This window comes from Chionomys nivalis, chromosome 1, assembly GCF_950005125.1.
Source record: "Chionomys nivalis chromosome 1, mChiNiv1.1, whole genome shotgun sequence".
Taxonomy (NCBI): domain Eukaryota; kingdom Metazoa; phylum Chordata; class Mammalia; order Rodentia; family Cricetidae; genus Chionomys; species Chionomys nivalis.
In genome coordinates, this window is record NC_080086.1 from 23,683,505 (window position 1) to 23,709,447 (window position 25,943).

A 25,943-nucleotide genomic window follows, 5' to 3' on the forward strand; every position below is an offset into this window, starting at 1 on the left:
TGCACACACAGCATCACACTTTGCAGCGTCTGAAGCTGATGCCCCATGAGATGCTGGTAAACGCTGCTTGCCACACCTCGGCTCACATCTGCGATGTCATACATTACAGTGCTCTTTTTAAAATGACTTTATGTATATGGGTGTTTTGCCTGTGGATATGTACATGTACATGTGTATGTACCATGTTCTTGCTGGTGCCCTCCAGAGGCTGGAGTAGAGAAGGTTGTGAGCAGCCATGTCAGTGCTAGGCATCAAGCCTGGGTCCTCTTCCAGAGTATCCAGTGTTCTTAACCACTGAATGATCTCCCCAGCCCTCATTACAGGATGCCTTCTCCTCTCTCATATACCCCATGGTGTTATACAAAGTTCCCTGAAATTACAGAAACATGATGACTTAATGTATGGAAAACAAGAACTTTCATTACTTCCCTTCCACTGTTGTTCAGCAAAGAGAGCTCAGATTGGTTTGTCTTTGGATAGGACTGTGTTAGAACTGCTTAATTTTAACTGTTGTTTGGGTTACTGACTTGAGTTCATTAAATACATTTTGGCCTTGGATTCAGACAGAATTTCCGGCAATTTCCAAAATAGCCGGCCCTAAACAGACTGCTGTCCATTCTGTGCTACCCAGCTATGCAAAGCGGAATTCTCAGCACTGACGTTTATCAAATCAAAATATTGATTGACTGAACAGTGCTAACCATGTGCCACATCCTGCAGTATTGAGGATTTAGCCCAGGTTTACTTGTCTATGCAAAAGTAAACACTTTCATTTTGTTGGTATATAAATCTACTTTTGTCTTTAATAAATGGTAAGATTATATGTATCCCACAGAATTGTTTGAAAATAAATCTATTTATGATTATCAGTACACATTTGATTTGTATACCTATTTAATGTAACTATACACCTGGGGTTGCCTAACATTTTCTATGGTATGAAAGAATAGTAAATATAATGGAAAAATTAAAAATGCTGCAGGATCCCCGGCGGCGACAGGCAGCAGGCCATGTGGTGGCAGGCAGTGGGCAGGGGGTCCCAAGAGCAGCCAGTCCCAGGCAGGGACGGCTGCAAGTCCCCGAGCAGTGGCTGGTCCAGGATAGGGTGGGGGGCAAGAGAGAGAGAGACATGGATAGGCACACCATGCAGAGTGAGGTTGGATATTTATTCAGTGGGTTATGGAGGGGGAAGGGAGAAGGGGAAGAGCAGAGAGAGAGAGAGAGAGAGAGAGAGAGAGAGAGAAGGGGGGAGAGAAGGGAGAGGCAGAAGCTGCCTCTTTGAGAGGGAGACGGAAAAGAGAACTCAGGCAGGAAGCTGAAGATCAGCCTGTCTCCACTGGGGATCCTGCAGCATTTTTAATTTTTACATTACAGTAAGCAAAGTTTTAAAAGTCCTCCCGGGGAGCTGGCTTGGTGTTAGAAACATGTGCAGAGGACTGGAGTTCAGTTCCAAGCACCCATGTCTTACTGAAACTGCCTATAATTACAGCTTCAGGGGATCTGATATTGGCGCCCTCTTCTGGCCCCCTTGCACAACCTGCATTCATGTGAGAACATGTACACACACACACATACACACACACACACACACACACTGTTTTTTAAAGATCTCTGTGGAGTAAGTTGCACACCACCTTTGTCCCAGGCTCTCCAGGTGGCCAGTGACTGTCACTTCACGGTGGCAAGCGTGATGTCTGGCTGCATGTCCTCCTTGCTAATATGAGAGCACAGACCTGGTTCAATGGGTTCCCCACCTGGCACCCTACAGAGAGGAGCCCAGAGTTGGGACTCTGCAGGCATGGGAGGCTGCTGAGTGGCAGGCTCTGAATGAGACCCAGGGCAGTCTTTCTTTTAAGTCCTTGCCGGAATTCCATCCCGATCCAAATCAAAATGCATTTAATGATTTTTTAATGAACTCAAGTCAGTAACTCAAACAGCAATATTTAAAACCAAGCACTCCTTCTCTGCACATTCCATGGTGCCTCCAGCTGTATTTTTTTGCCCAAACTGGCGAATGCTCCTGCCGAACAGACAGCACGGAGCAACATCCAGCTGAGGGCCCAGAGCCTTGGCCTTTTCCTGCTTGTTTTTTTTCATCAATTTCACCTTTGCCTTCTGGCAAGTTATCCAAGGTCACACCGAGCCAAACAGTACAGCCAGAAATAAAATTCAGATCAGCTGGCTCCCAAATTGGTACCTGATTTAAGTGGAGGGAGCAGGTTTGCCGCAGATTCTCTGAGAGTCTTAATCAAGTGTAGCTTATAAAGTCTGCTGCTTCCCTGGTATTTAGGAGACAATGCGGTGTAATAAGACCCACAGGAAAAGGTATTTTTAAAAAGGGATGGAAAAATACAAGGCGAGCCATCTGGATTTCTAATTAACACAGCAAAGCGAGTTGAATTCAATTCTGAACTGGGACTCTGTTAAGCTACATCACAGTGGAGTCAGCATCCGCCAAGGAAGAAGCAAGCAGCCTGCTGTCTGATGGCTCAGTGGAGGGCACAGCAAAGCTAGGAAGCTGCAGGAAATACCGATGTCTTTGGCATAAAACCCATGTTCTGCTCTCGTGAGAAACCCCTTGGAAATGAGCAAGACCAATGCTAAATTCCAAGTTACAGGGCTGCACAGTGAGAGTTAACTGGAAGCCAAGTCCCTGTAGCCTGCAGTGCTGAAGAACGGGATCCAGGCAATTAAAGAGGAGAAAAAGGACAGGAAACTTAGATCAGTCACAGGCAGAACCTGCTGTCTGGTGTTGGGAACCCCATAGGCACCTCCTTCCTGGGACAGAGCAAGCCCAGGTCTGTAAGGGAAAGGGCAGAGTAGAGAGGGAGACTGCCTAGACTCCAGGGAGTTCTCTGTCCTTCCCTCAGATGGGGTGAGAAGGGAAACTACCCTGGGAAAAAGTAAAGACACAAGCTATCCAGTGGATCCTTCCTTAGGATTCAGGGCTTGGCCCTCCCTGTGATTCTCACCCACGGGAAACCTGAAGCTCTCAGATCATGGTCTACTTCATTTCTTTGGTATGTCCAGGTCTTCACCTACTGCCCAGGTGGGGGAAGTGGTGTGGGCTATGTATCACCAAGATTCTTAGGAGGTATCATGTGAAGAGATCTTTTTAAAAGAAGGGTCACAACCAAGTGACAGCAGAGCTGGACCGTGGCTCTTGTCAGGAGCTCTTGTCACTTTTCTAGAGGACCCGAGTTCAGTTCCCAGCACCTACAACAGGTGGTTCCTCACCCCTGTAGAGGACCCTAATGCCCTCCTCTGAGGACACCTGAATACACGAGGCATATATTTCAACACAGATATAAATAAAAGTAAACATTAAAAGTTTAATACACACACAGACACACACACACCACATTGCTGATGTTCCCCACCAAAACCATTTTCAGACATGGTGGCTGATACCTCTAGTCTGGTTACTCCAGAGGCTGTGGCAGGAGGATTTCTTGAGGCCAGTCTGGACAAGACAATGAGACTCCAGAACATTTGTTTGCTCTCTCTACTCCATCCTTTCCTTACGGACCTGGGCTTGCTCCATCCCAAGAAGGAGGTGCCTATGGGGTTCCCAACACCAGACAGCAGGTTCTGCCTGTGACTGATCTAAGTTTCCTGCCCTTTTTCTCCTCTTTAATTGCCTGGCTCCCACTCTTCGGCGCTGCAGGCTACAGGGACTTGGCTTCCAGTTAACTCCCAATGTGCAGCCATGCAACTTGGAATTTAGCAAACTCTCTTTGCCGCCTTTCATGACTTTTATGTTTCCTCTCTTTCTGAAGATACAATTTCACTGAGATATTAATTATCTCTCATCTTAAGCAAAAGCATTTGGGTGTGTATGCATTTTTGTGTGTGTGCATCTGAAGGTGTGCATGTGAGTACATGTGCATATGCATGCATGCGGAAGACTGCCAAAGGTAGACTTAAGGTGTCTTTATCAGTTTCCCCTTATTCTTTAAGGCAGGGTCTCTCATTGAACCTAAAGCTCACTGACTCAGCAGAAGCAGCTGACCAATGTCAGGATCAATGGAAACTCCATTTCCCCAAATTCTGGCAGTTAGACAAAAGCCAGCATTCCTCAGGGAACTTGTGAAGCTGGAACCATATCCCTTATCACTGGCAAAGGGACAAATGGCTACAGTGGTGCCTATTAGCACACCAAAGCACATGCTGACCTCCAGGTTTCCTCAGCATCACAAGTATCTGTTACACATTTAAGAGTCCACACTGGCATCCTGATTCTTCTCCCCTCCCCTCCTACCCTAAACTTCCCCAGCTGAGGAGCTTCCCCAGGCCAGTTACTCATTCTCCCTGTAGCCTGCTGTTTCCACTCTGCTCCCTTGTCTGCCCTTACTGTCTTCATCTCTCCCTCCCCCTCAGTCCCCTCTCTGTCGCTGCTCTGCTCCTACTTCTCCTACGGTCAGGTTCAGTCTGCTGGCCAAGTACAGTCCACTATTTCTCTGCTCTGGACCCTTCCAGATGTCTCTGGATGTTCTCTCAGATCTACAATAAAAACCTTCCCCTTAACCATACCATGGAGCGGCCATATCAGTTTACAGGACCAGCAAAACCCAGGGATGCTCTGTCTCCACTTCCTCGGCACTGGGATGCAGGCATGTGCACCATGCCTGGCTTTTCACTCAGGTTCTAGGAGTCTGGACTCAGGTCTCCCCATGTGAATGACAAGTGCATTCCCAATTGATTCATCTCACCAGGTCCCAAAAAGACTTTTTAAACATTTGTTTTTATTGTTATAGTAGGTGTGTGCGCATGAGTATGCCTGTATATGTGTGTGTGTGTGTGGGGGTGTGAACACAAAAGTACAGATGCCCGTGGATTCCAGAGGCACTGGACTGCTCTAGAGCTGGAGTTACGATGGCTGTGAGCAGCCATGTAGGTGCCATGAACCAAACTCAGGTCCTCTAGAAGAGCAGTAGGCACTCTTAACCACTGAGACATCTCTCCAGGTTCCCAAAAGTTTTTTTTAGTATTAATAAAAAGCAGGCTGGGCATGGTGGCAGATCCTGTAATCTGATGACTGTGAGTTAGCTAACTCGCCTGGGCTGTGTACAAAGTTTGAGGCCACACGGACTATGTAGTAAGACATTATCTCAAAATAAATAATGAAATAAAGATGACTAAACAAGATCCCCTTCTGCCAAGGAGGGAAGGAAATTGGGGAAGCACGCCACAGGGACAATGGATGATCACGTCTCAGGTGACTCTCAGATGACCCTCCAAACATTCAAGGAGACTCAACAGCCTAGCTGAGCCAGGAAAAGGTCACATGAAGATGGCTTGCTTTCTGCCAACCAAAGGTCAACTGAACTGCTATCGCATGCTGCTCTCTACCAGCTGCATTTAGACAGGAAGAGACACAGTTGTAGGCAGGGTCCATCCTGCTGCCCTTTGTTTGTTAGCAAGGCATCATAGACAGCTGGGCGAGCTAGTAACTGGCAGTACCTGGCACACCCCCAGAACTTACCCTCTGGGTCTGTACCCTTAAGGGAAGGGTGATGCGGTGACCAGGCCTTGATCTGTTCATAATTCCTAACGGGCCAGAGGACGTGACTTCATCCTCAGGTTATTTCATCAGTCATTGTTCAAAACAACCTAAATTAAGACCAAGAGGTGTCCCTTGACAGGGTCCATGGCAGATACAAGCAGCAAAATCCAAGAGAGTCTATGAAGTTTGAGAGGAAAATCCCAGTCAGATCTGAGACCCAGGAATCAGAAATACACATAGCACACACAAGAGGCCAAGTCCAGATACAGAAAACTTTAATCAACAATTGTGGAAACAATACACTCAAGACATTAAATATAGGAATTCTCCATTGTCACTGCCACCACCACCAGTCTAGAAATAAAATGATCCACTAATCTCAACTGTTCCTGGTGGGAGATAAAAGATTTAGGAAAATGTTTTCCATAAACACAATTCTTTTTACCCCAAGTCTAGACTCCACACAGGGAAAAGACAAGTTTGCACTCAATGGGATTTATTCAGCCACCGTTGTAACACAGCTCATCTCTACGTAATAGCTTCCCTTACTCTTCCCTTCCACTGGACTCAATGAGCAGAGGAAACAATGTTCTACTATACATTTATCAGACAAAACAAGTTAAAGTTTAACATGAGTGAATTCTATGTTATTATATTTAAAACATGTATCAAAATCACATCTTTCCTGTAAAAGGGGCTGGCAGTCCAGCAGCAATGCAGTGCTGCCTGATGGCCGCCCTGGGACGTGCCCTGCCTTCCTCATGCAAACCAACGAAGGAAACTGATTGTACAGACTACCTGCTTTCTCAGTCACCTTGACACGGATACACAAGTCTAAAAGGAAACAACCCCAACTACAACAGTCATTCAAGTATTGAGAGAAGTGTGCATGGACAACGGGGGAGATGCCTAGAAAGAAGATGGGCTCCAATACTTCGCATGAACTTAGCTAGCAGAGACTGTTGGATCCTGAATGCCGAATGCCTCTAACAATGGTTCTGGTGAGCAGGTAGGCAGTCTAGCCAATTCGCCTCCAGGCACTGCTGCAGTGACCACTGATGGCTTTAAAATGTGTCCTTTCTGTCCTTTTTAAACCAATAGTGAACCTACACATTGGAGCCAGTAAGTTATTACTGCCAGAGAGCTCCCAAAGAATTGTGCTCACAGCTTCCCGTGTGCTGTTTATGTGCCCACTGTGCTGTTACACATATTCGGGGCTATAAGGAAAATCTGGCAATATACCAAGGTGAAAGAATCGCCATCCACAATCATATTCTACACATGTATTCATTCTTTCTAGGTGCTTCCCAATTCAGAAGAGAATACGGGCATGGGCTCTAGATGCTAAATTGTGCTCACTTTCTCTGAGCCAAAGCTGGGTGGGACAACAGAGACAAATCGCAGTGTTAAGAGTTAGGAAAAGTTCTGGGTGAACAGCTTGGGGAGTGATCTTTTCCCCATGGAAAAAGCAATGGGAAGACAATCAGACAGGTAGCTCCTTGTCTAATACTTAAACACCTAGACAGCACCACGCCTGGGTGTTGTCTTACCTCTGCTAGAACACGGACGAGCAAGAAGCTGTTGCTGTCCACTTCATCTTCAGGACAGCAAAGCAGGTAAGTGGAGAGGCACACAAAGCCATGAGCACAACTCTAAGTTAGACGGCTGCTCAGGCGTTGGAAACTGTCAGTCACTACTCTAAAGAGACCAGACTTCTTCCCAGCATCCCATACTCTCCACAATCATTCAAATCAGAGATACCCAACTACTAAGACATGTGGATTTTAGGGATCATCATGGAACAGCTACAGGTGTGTGTGTTGGGGGAGGGGGAGCATGGACAGACACAGATAAAGCCTCTTAGAAATGATCACTGCAGGGCCTGGAAAACAAAGAGAAGATAAACATTTTGGGGGCAGGAACCACAGAGCAATGGGGGCTGAACTGTGAGCTGGTGACCACGGGCAGCCGTGGTCAGCTCACCTGTGGGAGGTAGGTGAGAACGGTGGGAACTGCAGCCCTCTGTCTTGGTCTTTCTTCTGCTAGCTTGGCTGCCAGCATGGCAGACAATGTCTTTGTTTCCTTCTTCTTGGAGCACCAGGGGCTGCTTCAGAGTTTTAAATGCCTCCCCTCCTTCAGAAGACCAACAAAGGGACAAGCTCATTGACAGACAATAATGTTAAAACTCAAGGGCCAGTTCTCCAAATGGGGAACACAAACTATAATCATCTGACCTGATCACAAACATGTGAACTTTAAAGACCGCCTGGCTTCGGTAATTAGACCCAACCCATTTGGTTTTAAGTGTCATCTCTCATTGCTGTGTGTTAAAACGGCAACAGTATTGGTCTTAACAAAACTGTAACTGACAGAAGCAGAACGACACATAACCAACCTGACAGCTGGTACTTCTTTACACATGCAGCCGCATCTTTCCCGCATCTGTTTCAGAAGTATCCAATATTTATATTTAGCGGCTAGAAGACAGGGGGCCAAATCCGCCTGCAATGAGAGAGCAAAGCTTTGACCAGAGCCTGGAAAGTGGGGTCACCTGGAAAGTGGGGTCAGTGAAAGTCTATCAAGTACTCGGGGTAGATCTGGTTGGCATCAAACACCACAAAGATCTTTGGGTTCCAGGTGTCATCCACACAGCTGTCATACAGATTGACATAGCTCCCGTCTTTGGAAGGAGGTCGCATGTATTTGGAGTCTCCGTTTATGTAATCCCCAATTAGTACTCGAGCAAGGAACATGGATTTATAGGTTCTGAACAGATGTCGCTGCTGCACGCTGACCCCGTGAATCTGGAACGTGTTACCATGTTTGATGTCATCTTTGCAGAAGCGACTGGAGTACGCGGCATCTCTAGCAAAATAGGTTCCTGCAACGGAAAGGGCCAAAGTTACTTGGGAGAAAAAACGAAATGCAGGGACAACATTCTGACTGACAGGAGAACAGACACGAGTCGTACCACAGGGACAGATGTGGGACCTCCTCCTCTGCACACCTAAAAAACAGGACACAATTCCCATGCTCACCACATGAGGCAACTATGGATGTACCAGGCCTTACTAGTGCCCTCCTGTGCCTTGGATAAACTAAGTGCCACACTTGTGTTTCCAAGAGTTTGCAAGGAAATCCAATAAACAAAATACAAAACCATCCCATTGTGAGAAGTGCGGCAGGTCTGGATTTCACCGGAGGTCGTCCTTCTTAGCTGTACCCTTCCTCAGCCTGTGCTCTGTTGTAATAGGAGGAGCGGGGCTGCGTCCCCGGCACCCGGCCGCCCACATGGCTTTACCAGAAATAATTACACGGAAACTGTATTCTTTTGAACATTGCCTAGCCCATTAGTTCCAGCCTCTTATTGGCTAGCTCTTATATATTGATCTAACCCATTTCTAATATTTTGTGTAGCACCATGAGCTGGCTTACCAGAAAAGATCTTAACCTGCGTCTGTCTGGAGTGGGAGAATCATGGTGACTCCTGACTCGGCTTCTTTCTCCCAGCATTCTGTTCTGTTTACTCCACCCACCTAAGGGTTGGCCTATCAAATGGACCTAGGCAGTTTCTTTATTAATTAACCAATGAAAGCAACAGATTAATACAAGACCCACCTCCATCACCCTGTAGCTCTTACCCAGCATCCAGCCAAACTCTGCTCTGCCTGAGGAGCTCACACCCAAGAAGCTGCGGCTATGACATGGGGGCAATCCAGAAGGAACTCTAGAAGCGGGAATGAAATTCTGAGACTGTACAAAGCTGTGCCTTGGCTCTTCAGTCTCCCTGGGCCTGAGTGTCACAGGCTTAGTCTTCTGGGAACTTGGTGCTAAGGAGAGGTGTGGGACTTAGAGGTGAGATGCCTTAGAGGAAATTAGGAACAGCAGGCCTTCCTCATACTTTTCATGGTCTAGCTGTCAGAGGGGCCAGTTCACTTTATACGGCATGCTCTGCCATGATGGTCAGACTCAAAGTAGGTTCCGCAGTGCCAATGTAGCATAGGCTGAAACGTCTGAAGTTGTGAGTTTGAGTGAATCCTTCCTCTTCTGAAGCTGTCTCTGGGTTTTGCTATATAGTAAGAGGAAACTAGCGGGCACATTGTTCCTGCCTGAGCATTCCAGAACACTGCCAGTTATTGTCATGAACACTCAATAAAACAGCCAACTCTCTGGAAATGATTGACACAATCAATCAAGTACCTACTTCTAAGAAATTGGGACATAAACGGCAAAGTCACATAACTACCCAATATTGATAGAACTGGTGTCGGACTTTTCTGAGCTCTCACAGCTGAAGTGAGCAGCTTTTACGGTAATTATCCTTAAATTAATTCACTGCTTCAAAATTAGCTCCTCCTAATCCTAAATGGGAGTCAGCTCTCTTGCTGGAAGTGAGGCACAAAGGATGGACCATGAGAACAAATGCCTGCCCCTTGCCCTCCTCAGGCTACTCCCTATCTGCTTGAGGCATGCCACAGAGAACCAGGGCATGTACACTAGAAATAAGGTGGAGTTTTGCCCACTTTCCCCCTTCAGTGCATGCTGATATTCTTACCTATCATCTTCTAAAGCAAAACAACCAAACACCAGCCACTAGTCAGTATAGTGGAGTGTAATTAACATGTTTCTATCGCTCTGTGCGCTTGCTATGGAGCAGTTCCCTGTGTGTAATTAATATGTTTCTATCGCTCTGTGCGCTTGCTATGGAGCAGTTCCCTGTGTGTAATTAACATGTTTCTATTGCTCTGTGTGCTTGTTATGGAGCAGTTCTCTGTGTGTAATTAACATGTTTCTATCGCTCTGTGCGCTTGCTATGGAGCAGTTCCCTGTGTGTAATTAACATGTTTCTATTGCTCTGTGAGTTTGCTATGGAGCAGTTCCCTGTGTGTAATTAACATGTTTCTATCGCTCTGTGCGCTTGCTATGGAGCAGTTCCCTGTGTGTAATTAACATGTTTCTATTACTCTGTGCGCTTGCTATGGAGCAGTTCCCTGTGTGTAATTAACATGTTTCTATCGCTCTGTGAGTTTGCTATGGAGCAGTTCCCTGTGAAGGCTCATCCATGGGAAGGGCTGACTCGGACACCACAGATACTGCAGGGCTTCTCTAACACAGAGCATCCTATCGGAACCTGTTGAATATGGCAGATGTGCAAGTCTTGCTTCCACCCTGTCTAAAGCCAATAGTCTGGTAACTTTTAGTTTCATCACGCCCAACTTTGAATCAGAAAGCAACCAATCCTCCCTAACGAGTGGGCACTCTCTCCTGTGACTGAAGCTGGACCTGAGATTCGGATGTTACCTTTTCCAAAGACAGCACCGTGTACACCATTGATTCTCCAGTCAAAGTTGTGAATGCAAATCGCTTCCACAAACTCACTGCTGGTGCCGTGGAACAGCATTTGCTCATTGATCTGGGGGACTCCTCTCTTCTTCTTGAGCTGAGCCTTCTTCCTAAAATCACAAAACATCCGGATACAAAAACACAGAAAAATATACTACTGAGTGCTATTTATTAATTTAAAAGGTTAAAGGGCAAAGTTCAAAAGAAAAGGTGAAACAACAATATAAATCATATAATGCAAATGAGTAGACAGAACAATTCTAGCAAAGAAATTGTTTCAACTGCTCTTGGATACATAAAAATCATGTGACAGCGATCAGCTAGGTGTGGTACTTAATGCCTGTAATCCCGATGTACAGGAGACAGAGACACAGCTGGGTGGGCCGTGGTGGTGCAGCCTTTAATCCTAGTGCTTAGGAGGCAGAGGCAGGTGGAGCTCAGTGAGTTCAAGGTCAGCCTGGTTTACAGAGCAAGTACCAGGACAGGCTCTGGGAAACCCTGCCTCGAAAAAAACAAAACAAAACAAACAAACAAAAAAGAACAAGAGTCAGACAAAGATCATCAAGAATTCAAGGCTATCCTAGGCTTAAAAAAAAAAATGAGGTTAGCTCAGGTTGCATGAAACTGTTTCAAAAAACAAACAAAGGGAACAAACAAACAGTATAGCTAGCATTGAGACTGAAGGCTGAAATCATATCCAAAAAGACTGGGCATATAGCTCTGATGGAGGAGTTACTTTCATTTAATAAAGAAACTGCCTTGGCCCATTTATAGGCCAGCCCTTAGGTGGGTGGAGTAAACAGACAGAATGCTGGGAGAAAGAAGCCGAGTCAGGAGTCGCCATGATTCTCCCACTCCAGACAGACGCAGGTTAAGATCTTTCCTGGTAAGCCAGCTCGTGGTGCTACACAGAATATTAGAAATGGGTTAGATCAATATGTAAGAGCTAGCCGATAAGAGGCTGGAACTAATGGGCCAGGCAGTGTTTAAAAGAATACAGTTTCCGTGTAATTATTTTGGGACATAAGCTAGCCATGCGGGCGGCCGGGTGCCGGGGGACGCAGCCCCGCCGTTCTTATTACAACATAGCTCCATGGTAGAGTGCTTGTCTGACACGTGGGAAAGCCTGGGATCCATCGTCAGCACTCTGGAACAGAGAGGAAAAGAGAGGACGGGGAAACTGATCGTCTAAAGCAGCTAAGCAGTACAGATAGCTGCAGATGAGAATTTAAGCAGATAATACAAAGTTCTTAGATGTTAAGACAAAGAATTCTGTCTTTGAGCTGGAAACACATTCTATTCTCTCAGCTGACTGAATCTGGAAGTTTTAGAAGCATCAAGCTCTTCTTAGTGAATGCATACATCTTCAATGTATCAGAAATGAGGAATGGTCATATTAGTAACAGAAAAATCAAAACCAAAAGCCTAAAAACCTTTTACAGAAAAATGGGTACTTAGTTATCTATATATGAAAATTAAAAGTAGGAACCAGGTATGGTAGAAGTTGTTTTTAATTCCAGCACTTGGTAGGCAGAAGCACGAAGATGGTTTGTGAGTTTGAGGCCAGCCTGGTCTGCATAGTAGGTTCCAGTCCAGCCATGGCTACCAAAAGTTAAATGTAATAAACTAAGTCTAGGTGCACTGTAAATATAAAAGATACTAAGTCCAAATAGAATATTTTAAATCAATGTATTTTGCAAAATAATACTGTTTATTATACAGATATGTATATCCATGAAGTAAAAACACAAAACTATAGGCAAAAGAACATATCCATTTGAGAAACAAGCCTCAATAAGCAATGGGATGAAATAAGCCTCTATCAGAGAGATGCGAGATAAAGACAACGAGCCAGGTATTGGAATATCAAGTCTGATGACGGGACTGTGGGGTTCGACAACTATTTGCTGCATTTTGGGTTTTGAAATGCTTTGCCTAAACATCTCTGCTAGCTCACCTGAGTGTGCCCAAGCTTCTCCTTAAGAACATAATGCATGTAGATACAAAAGCACACTCAGAAGTGGCGTTTACAATTTTATAACTCTAAAGAGCAAGGTCCAATAGGAAGGCTGAGGCACAGGACTCTTCTGTAGTCTGAACCATGAATGAACAGGAGAGCAGCCTTCTGGAAAAACCTGAGGTTGCTTTAGCCCGTTCCAGGATGGAGGACCTGTGGCTGGATCACTCTGTGATTAACACTAACTGTTACAATGTGCATCCATCCCAATAGCGAGCTAGAACCCACCCCCACGTTCACTGACTGGCCTACGCCATTCTTAAACACACAACGGTTCCTCTCTTTTATAATTCCATAGAAACCACCCTCCAAAAAGCTATGAGCTTTGTTCCCTAGGAAATACACATTTGTGGTGGCGCAAATGAATGCAGACAGATTATATAGATATATACAGCTTTAATAAGGAAATAAACTTACAGGACCACAGGTTCCCGCGGTGTACCGGAAAAGCGGAGCAAAAGAAAAAAGGGCTGCTGGGCTCATGCCCGGCAGATTTATCCGTAAACATTAGCCCGAGGCGAACACGCCCCCAATGGGTGGGGCTATGTCCCTACATCTCCCCCTTTTGTCTAAATAAGATAGAACCAAACCAAATACAACTATATACAATAATAACAAATAATAAATATAACAAACAATATTGAGAACAAAACTTTTGTTAAACATTTTATCTCAAGGAGTCTAAATAACATAGAGAGTAACTACAATTATATAATCTTTAACTCCGTCAAAGATCTGAGAAGGGAATAAATATCACTTAACAATCGAGAGATATCCAAAATGTGCAACAATTGACAGAGACATCTGACTACCTGGGCAATCACCCAAAGTCTCGTTTGCAATGTTGAGTCAACCAACTTTGGCTAAGGCCTAACATAACTGGCATACCATTATTAAAGGCAAGGAACTTTCTTAGGACTATCCTACCCTGTCTTGGCAAGATAAGACAATCCTGTTTTATCCACTTAGGGATTGTCAGAAGTTGAGGTATGGGCTTTTCTTAACCCAAAGGCCAGTTCTGCCAAGAAGACAAGCTCCCAGTGGAGTGTCTTTGGTGCTCAACGTTCTCTCGGGAGTAGAGTGGTGTTGCCAGGAGTAATTGTGTCTCTTTGGCATAGAAATTTTAGGTTAGATTAAAGGCCATTTTCTACAGCTCTTCGAAGAGGCTGAAGATCATACTATCTATACTAAATATAATCTCTATGTAACTAAAAGACCTGATAAACTTAAAAATAAATATGACAAACATATAATTCTCAATACCTATCTAACTTTGAAGACTAAAAGAATAAACAACTGTGCAATATATGAAGACAATGATCTTCAACTGTAAACAATGTCATAGTATCAGAGGTAGAAATGTACAATGTAATATGGTAGATGTATCAATACAATATGGACAAAGTTATAAGCATACTCATACAAAAATAGAGGTAGGAACACTCATATTCAATATTTAACATATCAATATACAAGAAACAGTACCAGTACAATTTTCTATAGACAGTAATTCACAAATACCAATCATCCCAAAAAACCAGTTACCCCCTTCTCAGAAAATAGCCCCTCTCCCAAAATTTGATCTATGGAAATCTTAATTCCCTTTGTTCTTTTTTGCTGTTTTAAAAGTCTAGCCTCTTGCCTGAATAAGCATTTCCATTTCAATTGCGTTCCATTCTCAAGGACAGCAGAGCTCAGTTGAAACCAGTCATTGGGTGTGACTTTATTTGTGGTAGCCCAAGATCTTAGCATCTCTTTAACAAAAGAGGCATTCATTCTAAAAGTCATTACAGCCTGTTTAATTTCTTTGAGATCATTTATACGGACAGGTTCCCATGTATCTTCCTTGATGACCCTAGGGTTTCTGGAACCAACTATTTTCTCAGTTGTTACAACTGGAAAGGCAGGTAGAACTGTAGGTAGAGCTTTGTGGGAATTGTCCCGGAGGGATTTACCCATCGATTTAGTTAAAATATGCCTTTCTATCTCCTGCTCTTTTTTCTCAGAATTTAGAAATTTCTCAATCTTTTTAATTTTATTTATCATTGTCTTTTTTAATGTCTGAATCTCCTGTCCAGAATTATGTTCTAAAGCCTTTATTGAGGATTCTAAAGTATGAAGTTTGTCCATTAGAGATAACGTCTCATCTTTGGACATAAGTTTTATAGCATATACCGTGTCTTTTTGTATAGATAATCTTTCTGTCAATCTGTCATAAGCTTTAGACAAAATCCGATTGTCACATTCAGCAGTTTTGATTCTCTCAGTTAATGTTTTTGTTCCTATTGAAAGGGACTGAAGCTTACGATCCAAATCAGCTGTTCCTTTTTCCATAGTAATAAATTTCTCCTTAATATCAGCTGTTAATATTTCAGTTCCTACTGAAAGGGACTGAAGCTTACGATCCAAATCAGCTGTTCCCTCTTCCATAGTAATGAATTTTTCCTTAACATCAGCCTGTACCTCTTTTAAATTTTTTTCAGTTTGTCGAGTTGTGTTAAACAAAGATCTGTTCTCTGCCTGGAGAACTTCAAACTGATTTTTGAGAAGATTGTTGTCATTCTCAATTGTTTTTAAGCGTTCAACCTCGTCTCGTAAAGACTTTATCATATTTCTATTATCAAACCATACAGTACCAAGGAAAACTACGAATCCCAGAAAGATCCATATCTGTGGGCTGACAGACACTTCTTGTAAAATCTCCCACATGGTACAACTGAAAAGGCTGTTAAAGTCTTGAATGGTAATGTTTTTAGACATTTTTTTTTATTTATAAAAGAAAATTATGTACCTGTAATGAAGTTTTCCTGCCAGTGGTGGCTAAAGAAATGCACCTGAGTCCACGTGGTCTAAGCCAGAGCCGGTCTGAAACAATTAACTCAAAACAAAAATTATTGTACTGCCTGTTAAGGGAAGGGGTTGGTGGCTTTTACTTCAAAACCGCGGGTGCTTCACTTAAATCAGGCAGTGAGGGTTTGGAAGAAGCAGGGAGCTATTAACTGCTCTGTGGGGGATCGCTGCTCCGCGACTGTAGTGGCCTGGAGTGGGGGAAGGGAAAGCGAGCAGGGAGCGCGCTGTAAATCGCCTTCCTGAGCTCAGGCAACTAGCCGGGAAAGGTGGAGCTTGCGCCCCCCCTGTGCCGGGTCGGGGGCAAAATAGCCCCACGTTGGGCGCCAAATGTGGTGGCGCAAATGAATGTAGACAGATTATATAGATATATACAGCTTTAATAAGGAAATAAACTTACAGGACCACAGGTTCCCGCGGTGTACCGGAAAAGCGGAGCAAAAGAAAAAAGGGCTGCTGGGCTCACACCCGGCAGATTTATCCGTAAACATTAGCCCGAGGCGAACACGCCCCCAATGGGTGGGGCTATGTCCCTACACACATTATCTCCCCAGCTATTCCTCAGCCTTTAGTAAAGCTTCCAGCCCCTTCTACACAGCAAACATCTTTACTTAACCAGAATTTACTGGATACCTCTTAGTTTATAAACGCAGGTAGGGAGCAGATCCTTGTGTGACCAGAGACACTGCACTGCGAACGGTGCCATCAAATGGCTTCCATACTATGTGCAGCCAAATAAAATTCTCAGGGTTTTTCAAATCAGACTGCTCCCAGCTAATTGAACAACTAACAGGTAAACCTAATGCTCTGACATATTTCAGCTTCAAATGTAAAAATTAATTAGCAAAGCAAAACACCCATATTATAAATTGACAGATTTTATCGAAACAGGCAGCTAAAGCACATGCATTCAAGTGGTGACAGCAATGAAAATGCATATTCCTCAGCAGTCATTGAGCAATATTAACCACATTTCAGTGCATGGGCTTTGATCTAGGGCGACTGTCTTTCCAGACCACTGCTCATAATAGAAGGGCATGCATCAAGCGGCTCTTTCATTCAGTTTTCCACTAAGAAATTCTTCCTAGTTTCTTCTTCTAGGACCGTGTGTATTAACTGTCTCACTGATTTTTACCAATGCACATGTAATTCCTACTCAGAATTCAAGCTGCCTTTTTTTATTTTTTCGGAGACAGGGTTTCTCTGTAGCTTTGGAGCCTGTCCTGGAACTAGCTCTTGTAGTCCAGGCTGGCATCTAGCTCACAGAGATCCACCTGCCTCTGCCTCCCGAGTGCTGGGATTAAAGGGGTGCGCCACCACCGACCTCAAGCTGTCCTTTCCTTTTCGGTTTTGAATCTTACCTGAGTGTGACAAGCAAACCTACACTCATTTAAGTGCCTGACAACACTGAGGGGATGAAGCTGCAAGCAAGCGTGCCATTAAAGTTTCTGCAAAAGACCTCCAGATACATTTTCTTTGTATCATCGCCTGGAACATATTGTTTCCATCGTAAGAAACTTTCTCAACCACTTTAGAGAGGCCAAGTTAAATTATCCAAAAGGCTTTCCCATAGACCGCAATGCTAAACTTACTGAGTTTGGTATTCATTAATCCATATCATGATTGTTTTGTTAAAGCAAATACCTGATTAATACATTTACTTCTCAGATCAAGTTATTGAGCTGTAATGACTAGATTCCATTCTAAAAAACTAAGGTATTTGGGGCTAGAGATGGGTTGACATTAAGGAAGATCACCAAGGGTATAAACCAAAGAAAATGTCTACTAGATTCTTGTATTAAATGGTATAGGACTCAGCACCATATTTTTATGCTTTTACTGAGAGCTCTGAGTATGAAGGAGACCAATATGAACTCAGTTCAGAGGCCTGAATTAAGAACAATAGTAACGGGGGCTGTAGAGATGGCTCGGCAGTTAAGAGTACTTGTTGCTCTTACAGAGGACCCGCTTCAGGTCCCAGAATCCACATGGCAGCTCACAACCACCTATAGCTGACATTCATGGGCACTAGGTGTACATGCGGTGCACATATGTACAAGCAGGCAAAAACTCATACACACAAAATACATCTAATAAATAAGTTTCACCAGCTCACCTTAGAAAAATTAGTTTAATCATTGAAAGAATAAAATCATAGGGAGCAGAGGTGTCTATTTTCCCCCAAATAAACTGAATAAAACCTTCTAAATTTAGGTAAATTCAGTGACTGTCAGAAATATAAGGTTTTTGGTTGAATACTCAAGACTATAAAAAGCACAAGCTGAAGAGCACAGACACTGTTATTCTAACTTCTTACAAGGATAGCTGGAACAAACTGAGGCCCAGAGAGTTGGGACTCCGTGGGAGAATCCATGTTCCACTACTGTGATGGCTGGCTTTGACTGAGGACTCTGCACAATGCGGAGTCACCTGGGGATGGAGTGTCAGTGAGGAACAGTTTAGGTTAGGTTGATCTGTGGGCATGCCTTTGAGGAATTTTCTTGATTAGCTGGAATGGCCCATTGTGGGTGGCATGATTGCCTAGGCAGGAGAATTCAGTTAAGAGTAGAGACAGCGACCTGAGCATTAGCAAGCATTCATTAACGCAGGACTTGAGTGTGGATGTAACGTGACTGGTTGCTTCAATATTCTTACCTTCCTCACCACCTTGACTTCCCTGAAATGATGGACTGTAACCTGGAATTGTGAGCCAAATAAACTCTTTCTCCCTTAAGTTGTTTTGGTCAGGATATTTTACCATAACAACAGGAAACAAAACTGTAAAAATCACCAAAGGAAAGTCAGTCTAATTCTCAAGTATATGCAAATGAAATGGGGGACAGGCTGGGAATGAATGGCCTTAAATACTTTCCGATAATAAAGCAACGATCATGCATGGTTAGTCTGTTTTGGGCACATGTTTATTTGTTTGATTTTTTTTTTGAAACAGGGCCTTACCATAAAGTAGGGCAAGCTGGCCTTGAACTTGCTCTGTAGCCCTTGAACTCACAATCCTCCTGCTCTAGCTTTCTGTGTGCTGAGCTAGCAGCTGTGTGCCTCCTCATCTGGCCTGTGCAGCAAACACTGACAGATGTAAGGATCACAAGCACACAGGGCTTATTACGGCAGAATTCTACTTCTGTGTTAATATGAAATTTTTCTGAATAAATCATTAAAAGTTTGTAATAAACTGGGTGGCATACGCCTTTAATCCTAGCACTGAGGAGGCAGAGGCAGGTGGATCTCTGTGAATTCGAGGTCAGCCTGGTCTACAGAGTGAGTCCCAGAATATGTTCCAAAGCTACAGAGAAACCCTGTCTCAAAAAAAAACCAACCAACCAACCAAACAAACAAACAAAAAAAACCCAAAAAATTATAATAAAAATACCAGAAATCAAATCTCGTCTACAAATTTTTTATTTAATATATTTCAGAGAACCACTTATTTAAGTATTATTTATTACAACATAACAGGTTAATTTGGGTAACAAGTTTTAGGTAAAAAGCTTTATTTTTAGGTTAAAGGCACACAGAAAAAACTAACAGTCATTTCTAACAGTCAGTATTTCCAGAGATTTCTAATGCAATCTAAAGGGCTGAGGCAAGCCGCCTTCCAAGCTAAAGACCTCCATCTCAACCAACATGCAGTTTTGGACCTAGCAAAGATAGAGCTTCTCCCACTGTGCTGACTGAATGTATCCCAGAGAAGACCTTGCCTACTCTCTGAGGACAGAGACGAGGGCAGAGGCCAGCAAGGGGCTGGAGAGATAGCTCAGTAGTTGAGAGCACTCAGTGCCCTTGCAGGACCCACATGGTGGCTCACAACTTCTGTAAACTGCAGTACCCAGGGACAGAATGCCCTCTCTGAACTCCTCAGGCACCACGTATGCACATGGTGCACAGACAAACACACAGGAAGAACAGTCATACTCATGAAATGAAATCAATGTAAAAAAAATTAAGGCATGGCAAGAGAAGGACAGCCTGTCTGTGGCTGAAATGAAGCCAGCTAAGCTCTGTGTGGAGCCATCCCTACAGTCTGGAAGAGTGAGACAAGGAACCCACTCACCTGCAAAAGAACTCCCATAGGTCTAAGTTTTGAATCCTTTGAATCCTTTTAATTCGGTTCCGATCCATTGTTTTACCAAAGAGACTGGCAACTTCGTTATATTCGTGCGTTTGGTTCTGCAGGGAGACCAGCTGGGAGAAGAAGTTTGCAGAGTTTAGCAGTGGCCTTCCCATCTGTCCCGGGACAGCCTGCTGGCCTGCCCTACAGTCATCTGCTCTCACCTGGTAGGGAACTTCTGTATTCACGTTCTCCCAGTGTGTTGGCATGGGGATGGCCTCATTTTCACAGATGTAACTTCAAACAGCAAAAGACAGAGCAGAGTATCAGAAGAGGATTATAATTAGTGTCAGTGGTTTAGCCTTTTCTCCGCGGCTGAGTTTTCTGTTTGCAAAGTATTTATGACAAACACGATAAAGTTTAACCTTTGACTTCACTTAGAAATATTTACTGAAAGTCTACTTTCCTAACTTTTAAATGCTGAATTATAATCTTTGACAGGAATATACAAATCTACATAGCTTCAACACTTCAGAAACCATTAATTCAATTTCTTTTGTTGAGATATCTATAAAATGTGAAGAAAATTTTAGCCAAAGAAAGGAATTTCTAAAAAAAAATAGGCTGATTTTTAAAAAAAAATCCAAAGCATTTATTGATATTTGTACTGAATGAAACTGGAAACTCTACCAGTCATTGCTGTTTTCCAAGATGGTTCAGTCATCCCCACCATCTGTCCTCTATGACCTAACTCAGCCCTCTTCTCTGTCTTCTGTTTCCTTAGACATTGCACCCTGACTTACTCAGTGCAGTCACACTTGGCAGCAAATCTTTAAAAGCCATAAAATATGGTCAAGCCACAGGATATAAACAGCAAAATACTAAAACAGGCACAATAACCTTCCTTGGAAATTAACAACCTTCAAACCTATCCTTAGCTCATTTTTGTCAAACTTCATAATTCTTTTGGAAAAAAACAATATAATATATAATTCTTAAAAGATTTTTATTTGTATGTGTGTGCATCTGTGTGCAAGTGTGCTATATATGTGCAGGTGGCTGCAGAAGGACAAGAAGGCATCCAATGCCCTGGAGCTGGAGTCACAGTCATTGTGAGCTGCCTACGTGGGTGCTGGAAACCACTCAGGAAGGTCTTCAGTGCACCAGCAAGTACAGAGTGGGAACCTTTCCTCCTGCTGCAGTCTGGGTTCTGGTCAGCTCTGGCTCTTCACTCCTTCTCACAGCCATCTCTACACCCAGGTGTCCGTTAGAGCTCCCTTAGGTTCAGAAAGCCAAGTTTTGATCAACACAAATGGCAACACAAAGCACACATTTTTGCCCCTATGTTGTTTTTGTCATTTAATCAATTCTCACTATGATCTTTATAAAAATGTATGCAATCTCCTCATTCCCAGGGTCAAGAGGAATCCCAGCACATGGCAGACACTCAGCTAACATGCAACAAATAAATGCCTCCTCTGCTACACACACACAATTCCATCATCTGGGTATGGACAGGGGAGCCGGAGCTGAAGTGGAGCATCTTCTTTAGGTCTCCTTTAGTCACTATGGACTTGACATGTCACCTAGGGACTGCCCAGTGGGGCTCTGCATTGGTGTAGGAGCAAAGTGGGCAGTTCCCTAGGATTCTGGGCCCCAAACAGAGACAGAACCATACTTTATTTAAATGCTTGCTTCTGGTGATACTTAGCTTGCTTCTAGCAACCTCTTCAGAGTCATCCTCTTCCATTTTTGAATTTTAGTCAGTTTGCTAACAAAGGAGTCTGGCATAAATTGATATTTTTCTTCATCATGTGTGTGATTGTAGGAATATCAAATTGTTTTAGGAGAGTTCTAGAAGAACTTCAAATACTATAGGAATTATTATTTAAGTTAACTTCAACCCTGAGTTGCACCCCCCCACTTTGTCCAATATATCTTTCATCTATGGTGGAAAGGTTCAAATAACTTGTATGGACTCACAGCCTTGACAGAATGCACATTGGCCAGGCTTGTGATGAGTGCCCGGTGCTGCCCTACATCTAGCCTTTCTGCATCAGCACCTCCTGACCTTCATCCCCTTAGCTTTCACACTTAACTCTTCCCCTTTCATTACAGCCTCAATTGCTGTCCTCCGCTGCTTACTCCCCCTGCTCCTTCTGTTTTTGTTGTATAGTTTGTATAGCCTGAGAAAGAAGAAAATGTTTGACCCCAGCATGGACTTCTCACCAGCTTCAAAGGGAGACCAGCTATACCAACACACAGATGTGAAACTCTTCCCGCTACTGTGTCTCATTGCCCCAGATACACTCTGAGAAGATAAGAAATGCATTCTATTCCTGGCACTGTAGAATGCATACATGATGTAGGAAGTAAGAACACAGTCTGCGTCCCACAGATGCAGGAAAGCCTTTATTATCTTTTAAGTCGTGATATTAAAGTATCAGCCAAATACCTTGAGAAAGGAAACTGAAAGCATTTCTCTTCTTGCTATCTCCTTCAGTCCCTTTCTCTGCAGCTCTTTGGAAGGCGCATGAGGGCATCCCTACAATTCACACACTGTCATTTTGTTTCCCAGCTGGATCTTAAATTCTCTGAAGAGAAAGAACTCAACATTCGCCTGAGGAATCATTCTAGAAAATGGGAGACACACTCTTAAAGTGCTCCGCTTGTTTTCCATTCCCATGTGCAACAGGGGTGCATTAACCTTTGGGACAACGCTTTTTTTAAGTCTATATATGGCAAAAGTAAGCAAAAGGAAAATGGATCCAGGGAAGATGCACTACTGCCCCTCTAGTCGATGTGGACTGGCGCTGTACCTCAGAGACGCCCAATGGGGAGTACATCAGTGCAGAGGCAGACCACGTGGGCAGTTCTCTAGGATTCATGGTCAAATATCTGGAATGTTCTCTGACAGTATGGCCAGTTCAAATTCAAACTTAAATTCAATAGGTCATTTTAAGGGTTTGAAACAAAAAACCACATGGCATCTTGTAATTATCATGCACACTGGTCTAAGAATTGAAAAAATATATACATAGACAATGGCAGAAGACAGTGATTATTTAATCAGCAAATAAGAGGTTTAATATTAAAAAAATCACTATTAGTTCATGAGATGAATGTTAGTCTACCTGGTTTTCTGCCAAAGAGTAAGAAAGCAGGGAGAGGAAAGCCCACCCCGCGTGCTGCCCCATTCACCATACCTGAAGGCACTGATGGAGAAAGGAGCCCTTTTTACTAGGCGTTGTTTTCCAGTGACGAGGTTCATCTGCTTCATTTCTGAACACAAAGAGACAGGTCAGATGAGCCGCAGAAACACACAGTGCTCCGAGGTCTCATGCACGTTAGGAGCCACAGTACAGGGCGGTCATGTGGCTCTGGGAGGAGACGACGGCCAGGTAGTTATGATCTTTCACCATCAACCTATCTGTCATATTGTAAAGGTGCTAGTGTAGGGGCCCTGCTTCTTGATCTAAGGCCACACCAAGATGCTCACCTCACACCCTGCTCCGCACGCGTCACACCTCAGCTAAACTGACACTAAAATACAAGACCAAAAGTGGCCAAGTTGAGAGCACAAAATGACATCATACTAAGTCTTCCATTGGATTTGTTACATGGAGAAATGCACTCTGAGTTCCCTAAGAATTTGGAAATTAGAAAGGGATACATTTCCATGTAACATTTGCACAACTCACATAATTTCAAAACTGCGTTTCTTTAGTCATTTTTTAACTGCACACCTAAACCAAAGGAAAAGAAAACCCAGCCAGAGACAACACGTATTTACACACAGACTCCCAGTGAAGGGGCCACTATCTAGTGAGCATCTTCTGCTGCACCGCGGCCTTGGCAGTATTTACCAGGTCCTGTTTATCTTCCCATTCAAGCAGTAAATTTTAACAAATGTCAATGCATTTGTCAATTGTGTGCTCTGCCACTCCTGTATTCTCCTCGACACGAAACACCAGGGAACTGCCACCATTCAAGGAAAAGCAAGATCACCTCAGGACCTGGCACAAAACCTGTGGAGTCATCTTCACAGCTGTCTCCTTTGCATTTACTTTCCATGTCATTCAGAGAGAGAAGCTGGACAGTGACAGGATGACTGGGTTAAAGGTCCTCCAACAGTGTATGGAAAATGCTAGTAGCTGCACCTTAAAATATCACCATTTATTTGTTTATGCTGCGTACCACTGTCATCATTTAGTAAAGATATATATATATCATGTAGGCAAAAATGGCCTGAACACATTATGTCGCTGAGGCGGGCCTTGAAGTTGTGATCCTCCTATCCACATCCTGGGTGCTGGGATTACAGGCGTGCACTACACCTGGTTTATGCTGTGCTGGGGTTTCGTGCATACTGGGTAGGTACTCTACCAAGTGAACTACATTCTGAGCATCTACAAAAATATTTTGAATTAATCTTTTTTCCTGACAGGAATCTCCCAGAGAGTATAGTTCACTAGTGAATATTCTTAGTCACAAGTGGCCTGCTGAATTACCTACCACACACTTCAACAAATGGCATCCCCTTTACAAGGCCTGAAGTTGTGTAAATCATACTCTGTTCTGCCACCAAAACTGTGCTTGAATACAGCACTAGCACAGAACACAGCAACATCTACCAAACACCTTCTGCTGGAACAGAGCACCAATGTCAGCATGCCTTATGGGAAGTCAGCTTGCCTAATGCTGGTTCTGAAAGTCAGGATTAATTGACAGTAAAAAGAGAATTGTTTTCACTCTTCTTAAATTTAATGTACTCATCTATTCTTTGAATCATTCTTGATAATCAGCAATTACAAGTTTGGTAGATAGTATTTTTTAGCTCTGTTTACACCGTCCCTGAGAACCCTTTACCACTTCTGGGAAAGCATTTCAGACTTACACTCCATCCTCAGCACATCAGCACCACCACGGTCAGAAAGACACAACTCAGCAACTGGACAAGAATAGCTAGAAGACCAAAGTGTAGAGTGACTAAGAGTGAGCGGTTATTAAGAAGCTGCCCCATTCAAATCTCCTTTGCCTCAAAGCCATCAACAGTGGGTGACAGTAGCCTGGAACTTACGGAGTGAATCCAACAGTGTTTCCATGAGACACCTGATAACAGGACCCCACATGGTGTGAGGAACCCAAAGAGGCATGGGTCTAACTGAAGCTGATCTGCACATTAGCTGGGCTCATCTAGGAAGCAGTATCCTTTGAAGAGGCAGCCATCTAAGCAAACCATCAACAGGAAGGTCGCCTGGCTTCATTTTGGTCTTGAAACAACCACCAGCTACCAGTGACTTCCTCATCATTTAATATCAGTTTGATGTTTAAGGTAAAACGGTTCCCAACTCCAACCAATATCCAGGGATGTAGTACCGAGTAAAATAAGCGCTGTAAGTTAGGCACAGCAGTCCAGGCCTGCAATCCCAGCTGCTCCAGAGGCCGAGGCAGAAGGATTGTGAGTTCAAGACCAGTCCAGCAATACAGCGAGACCTCATCTCAAAAATCAAAACATAAACAAGAGCTATAAAGAGCATTACACAAACTCAAAACACACGGCAACACCACGTATGTTAACACACATGAACACAGAACATGCTTTTATAAAAGGCAGTGCTGCTCAAGAGTCTAACAGTGCAGATTTACAGAGCTCCTTTTGCATAGAGCAGGAGAATTTACTTCATGCTTCAAGATATCTTGGCTAATCCTGAGCTGCAGACTGCACTGTGTCAACAGTCTAAGAATATTCTAGAAACACACAACTAGGAGGGGAAACATACCTGAAAAGTCTATCTTGTAGCTGAATTTGGAAGTAGTAAAGGAAATGGAGCCACAAGGGTTTGTTTTGAAGCTTTTTTCGATATCTTCACTGCTAACTGAACATTGAATGTTGGTATCCGGCTTTAAGACAAACCAGAAAGTTGCATTTACCAGCTGTTCACAGTAATGGGTTGGCCACAAAGTGGAGCTGAGGTCACGTAACAGAGAACGGATGAATGAAGGGTGCCTACTGCCTCCTGCTCTACCTCCCCCACACACAGGGAGCACAACCAAGCCTGCATGTGGAAAATGATTAACGGCGTCCAGGAGAAAACAGCGACTGTTATGATAGGCTCTGCCACAGCCATCTCACATATTACCATGAGCTTCACAAATTATCT

At 43.7% G+C, this 25,943-nt stretch overlaps 1 protein-coding gene across 5 annotated transcripts in view; it reads right to left on the minus strand.

Annotated features, from left to right (window-relative positions):
* Positions 1-5,764: 5,764 nt before the first annotated feature.
* The window catches only part of Parp11 (poly(ADP-ribose) polymerase family member 11), a 38,647-nt gene continuing 18,468 nt past the window's right edge, over positions 5,765-25,943 (minus strand). For 2 of the 5 annotated variants that reach the window (XM_057774180.1, XM_057774170.1), the window contains exons 4-9: positions 25,563-25,683; positions 22,986-23,061; positions 20,004-20,076; positions 19,783-19,913; positions 10,808-10,959; positions 5,765-8,387 (exon numbers count right to left, since the gene is read on the minus strand). In XM_057774180.1, the coding sequence (XP_057630163.1) occupies positions 8,071-8,387; positions 10,808-10,959; positions 19,783-19,913; positions 20,004-20,076; positions 22,986-23,061; positions 25,563-25,683 (870 nt within the window). In that variant the 3' untranslated portion in view covers positions 5,765-8,070. Of the gene's footprint in view, positions 8,388-10,807; positions 10,960-19,782; positions 19,914-20,003; positions 20,077-22,985; positions 23,062-24,676; positions 25,029-25,562; positions 25,684-25,943 lie in introns of those variants that run through there. The other 3 variants (XR_009057388.1, XM_057774205.1, XM_057774194.1) reach the window with 3 other exon arrangements.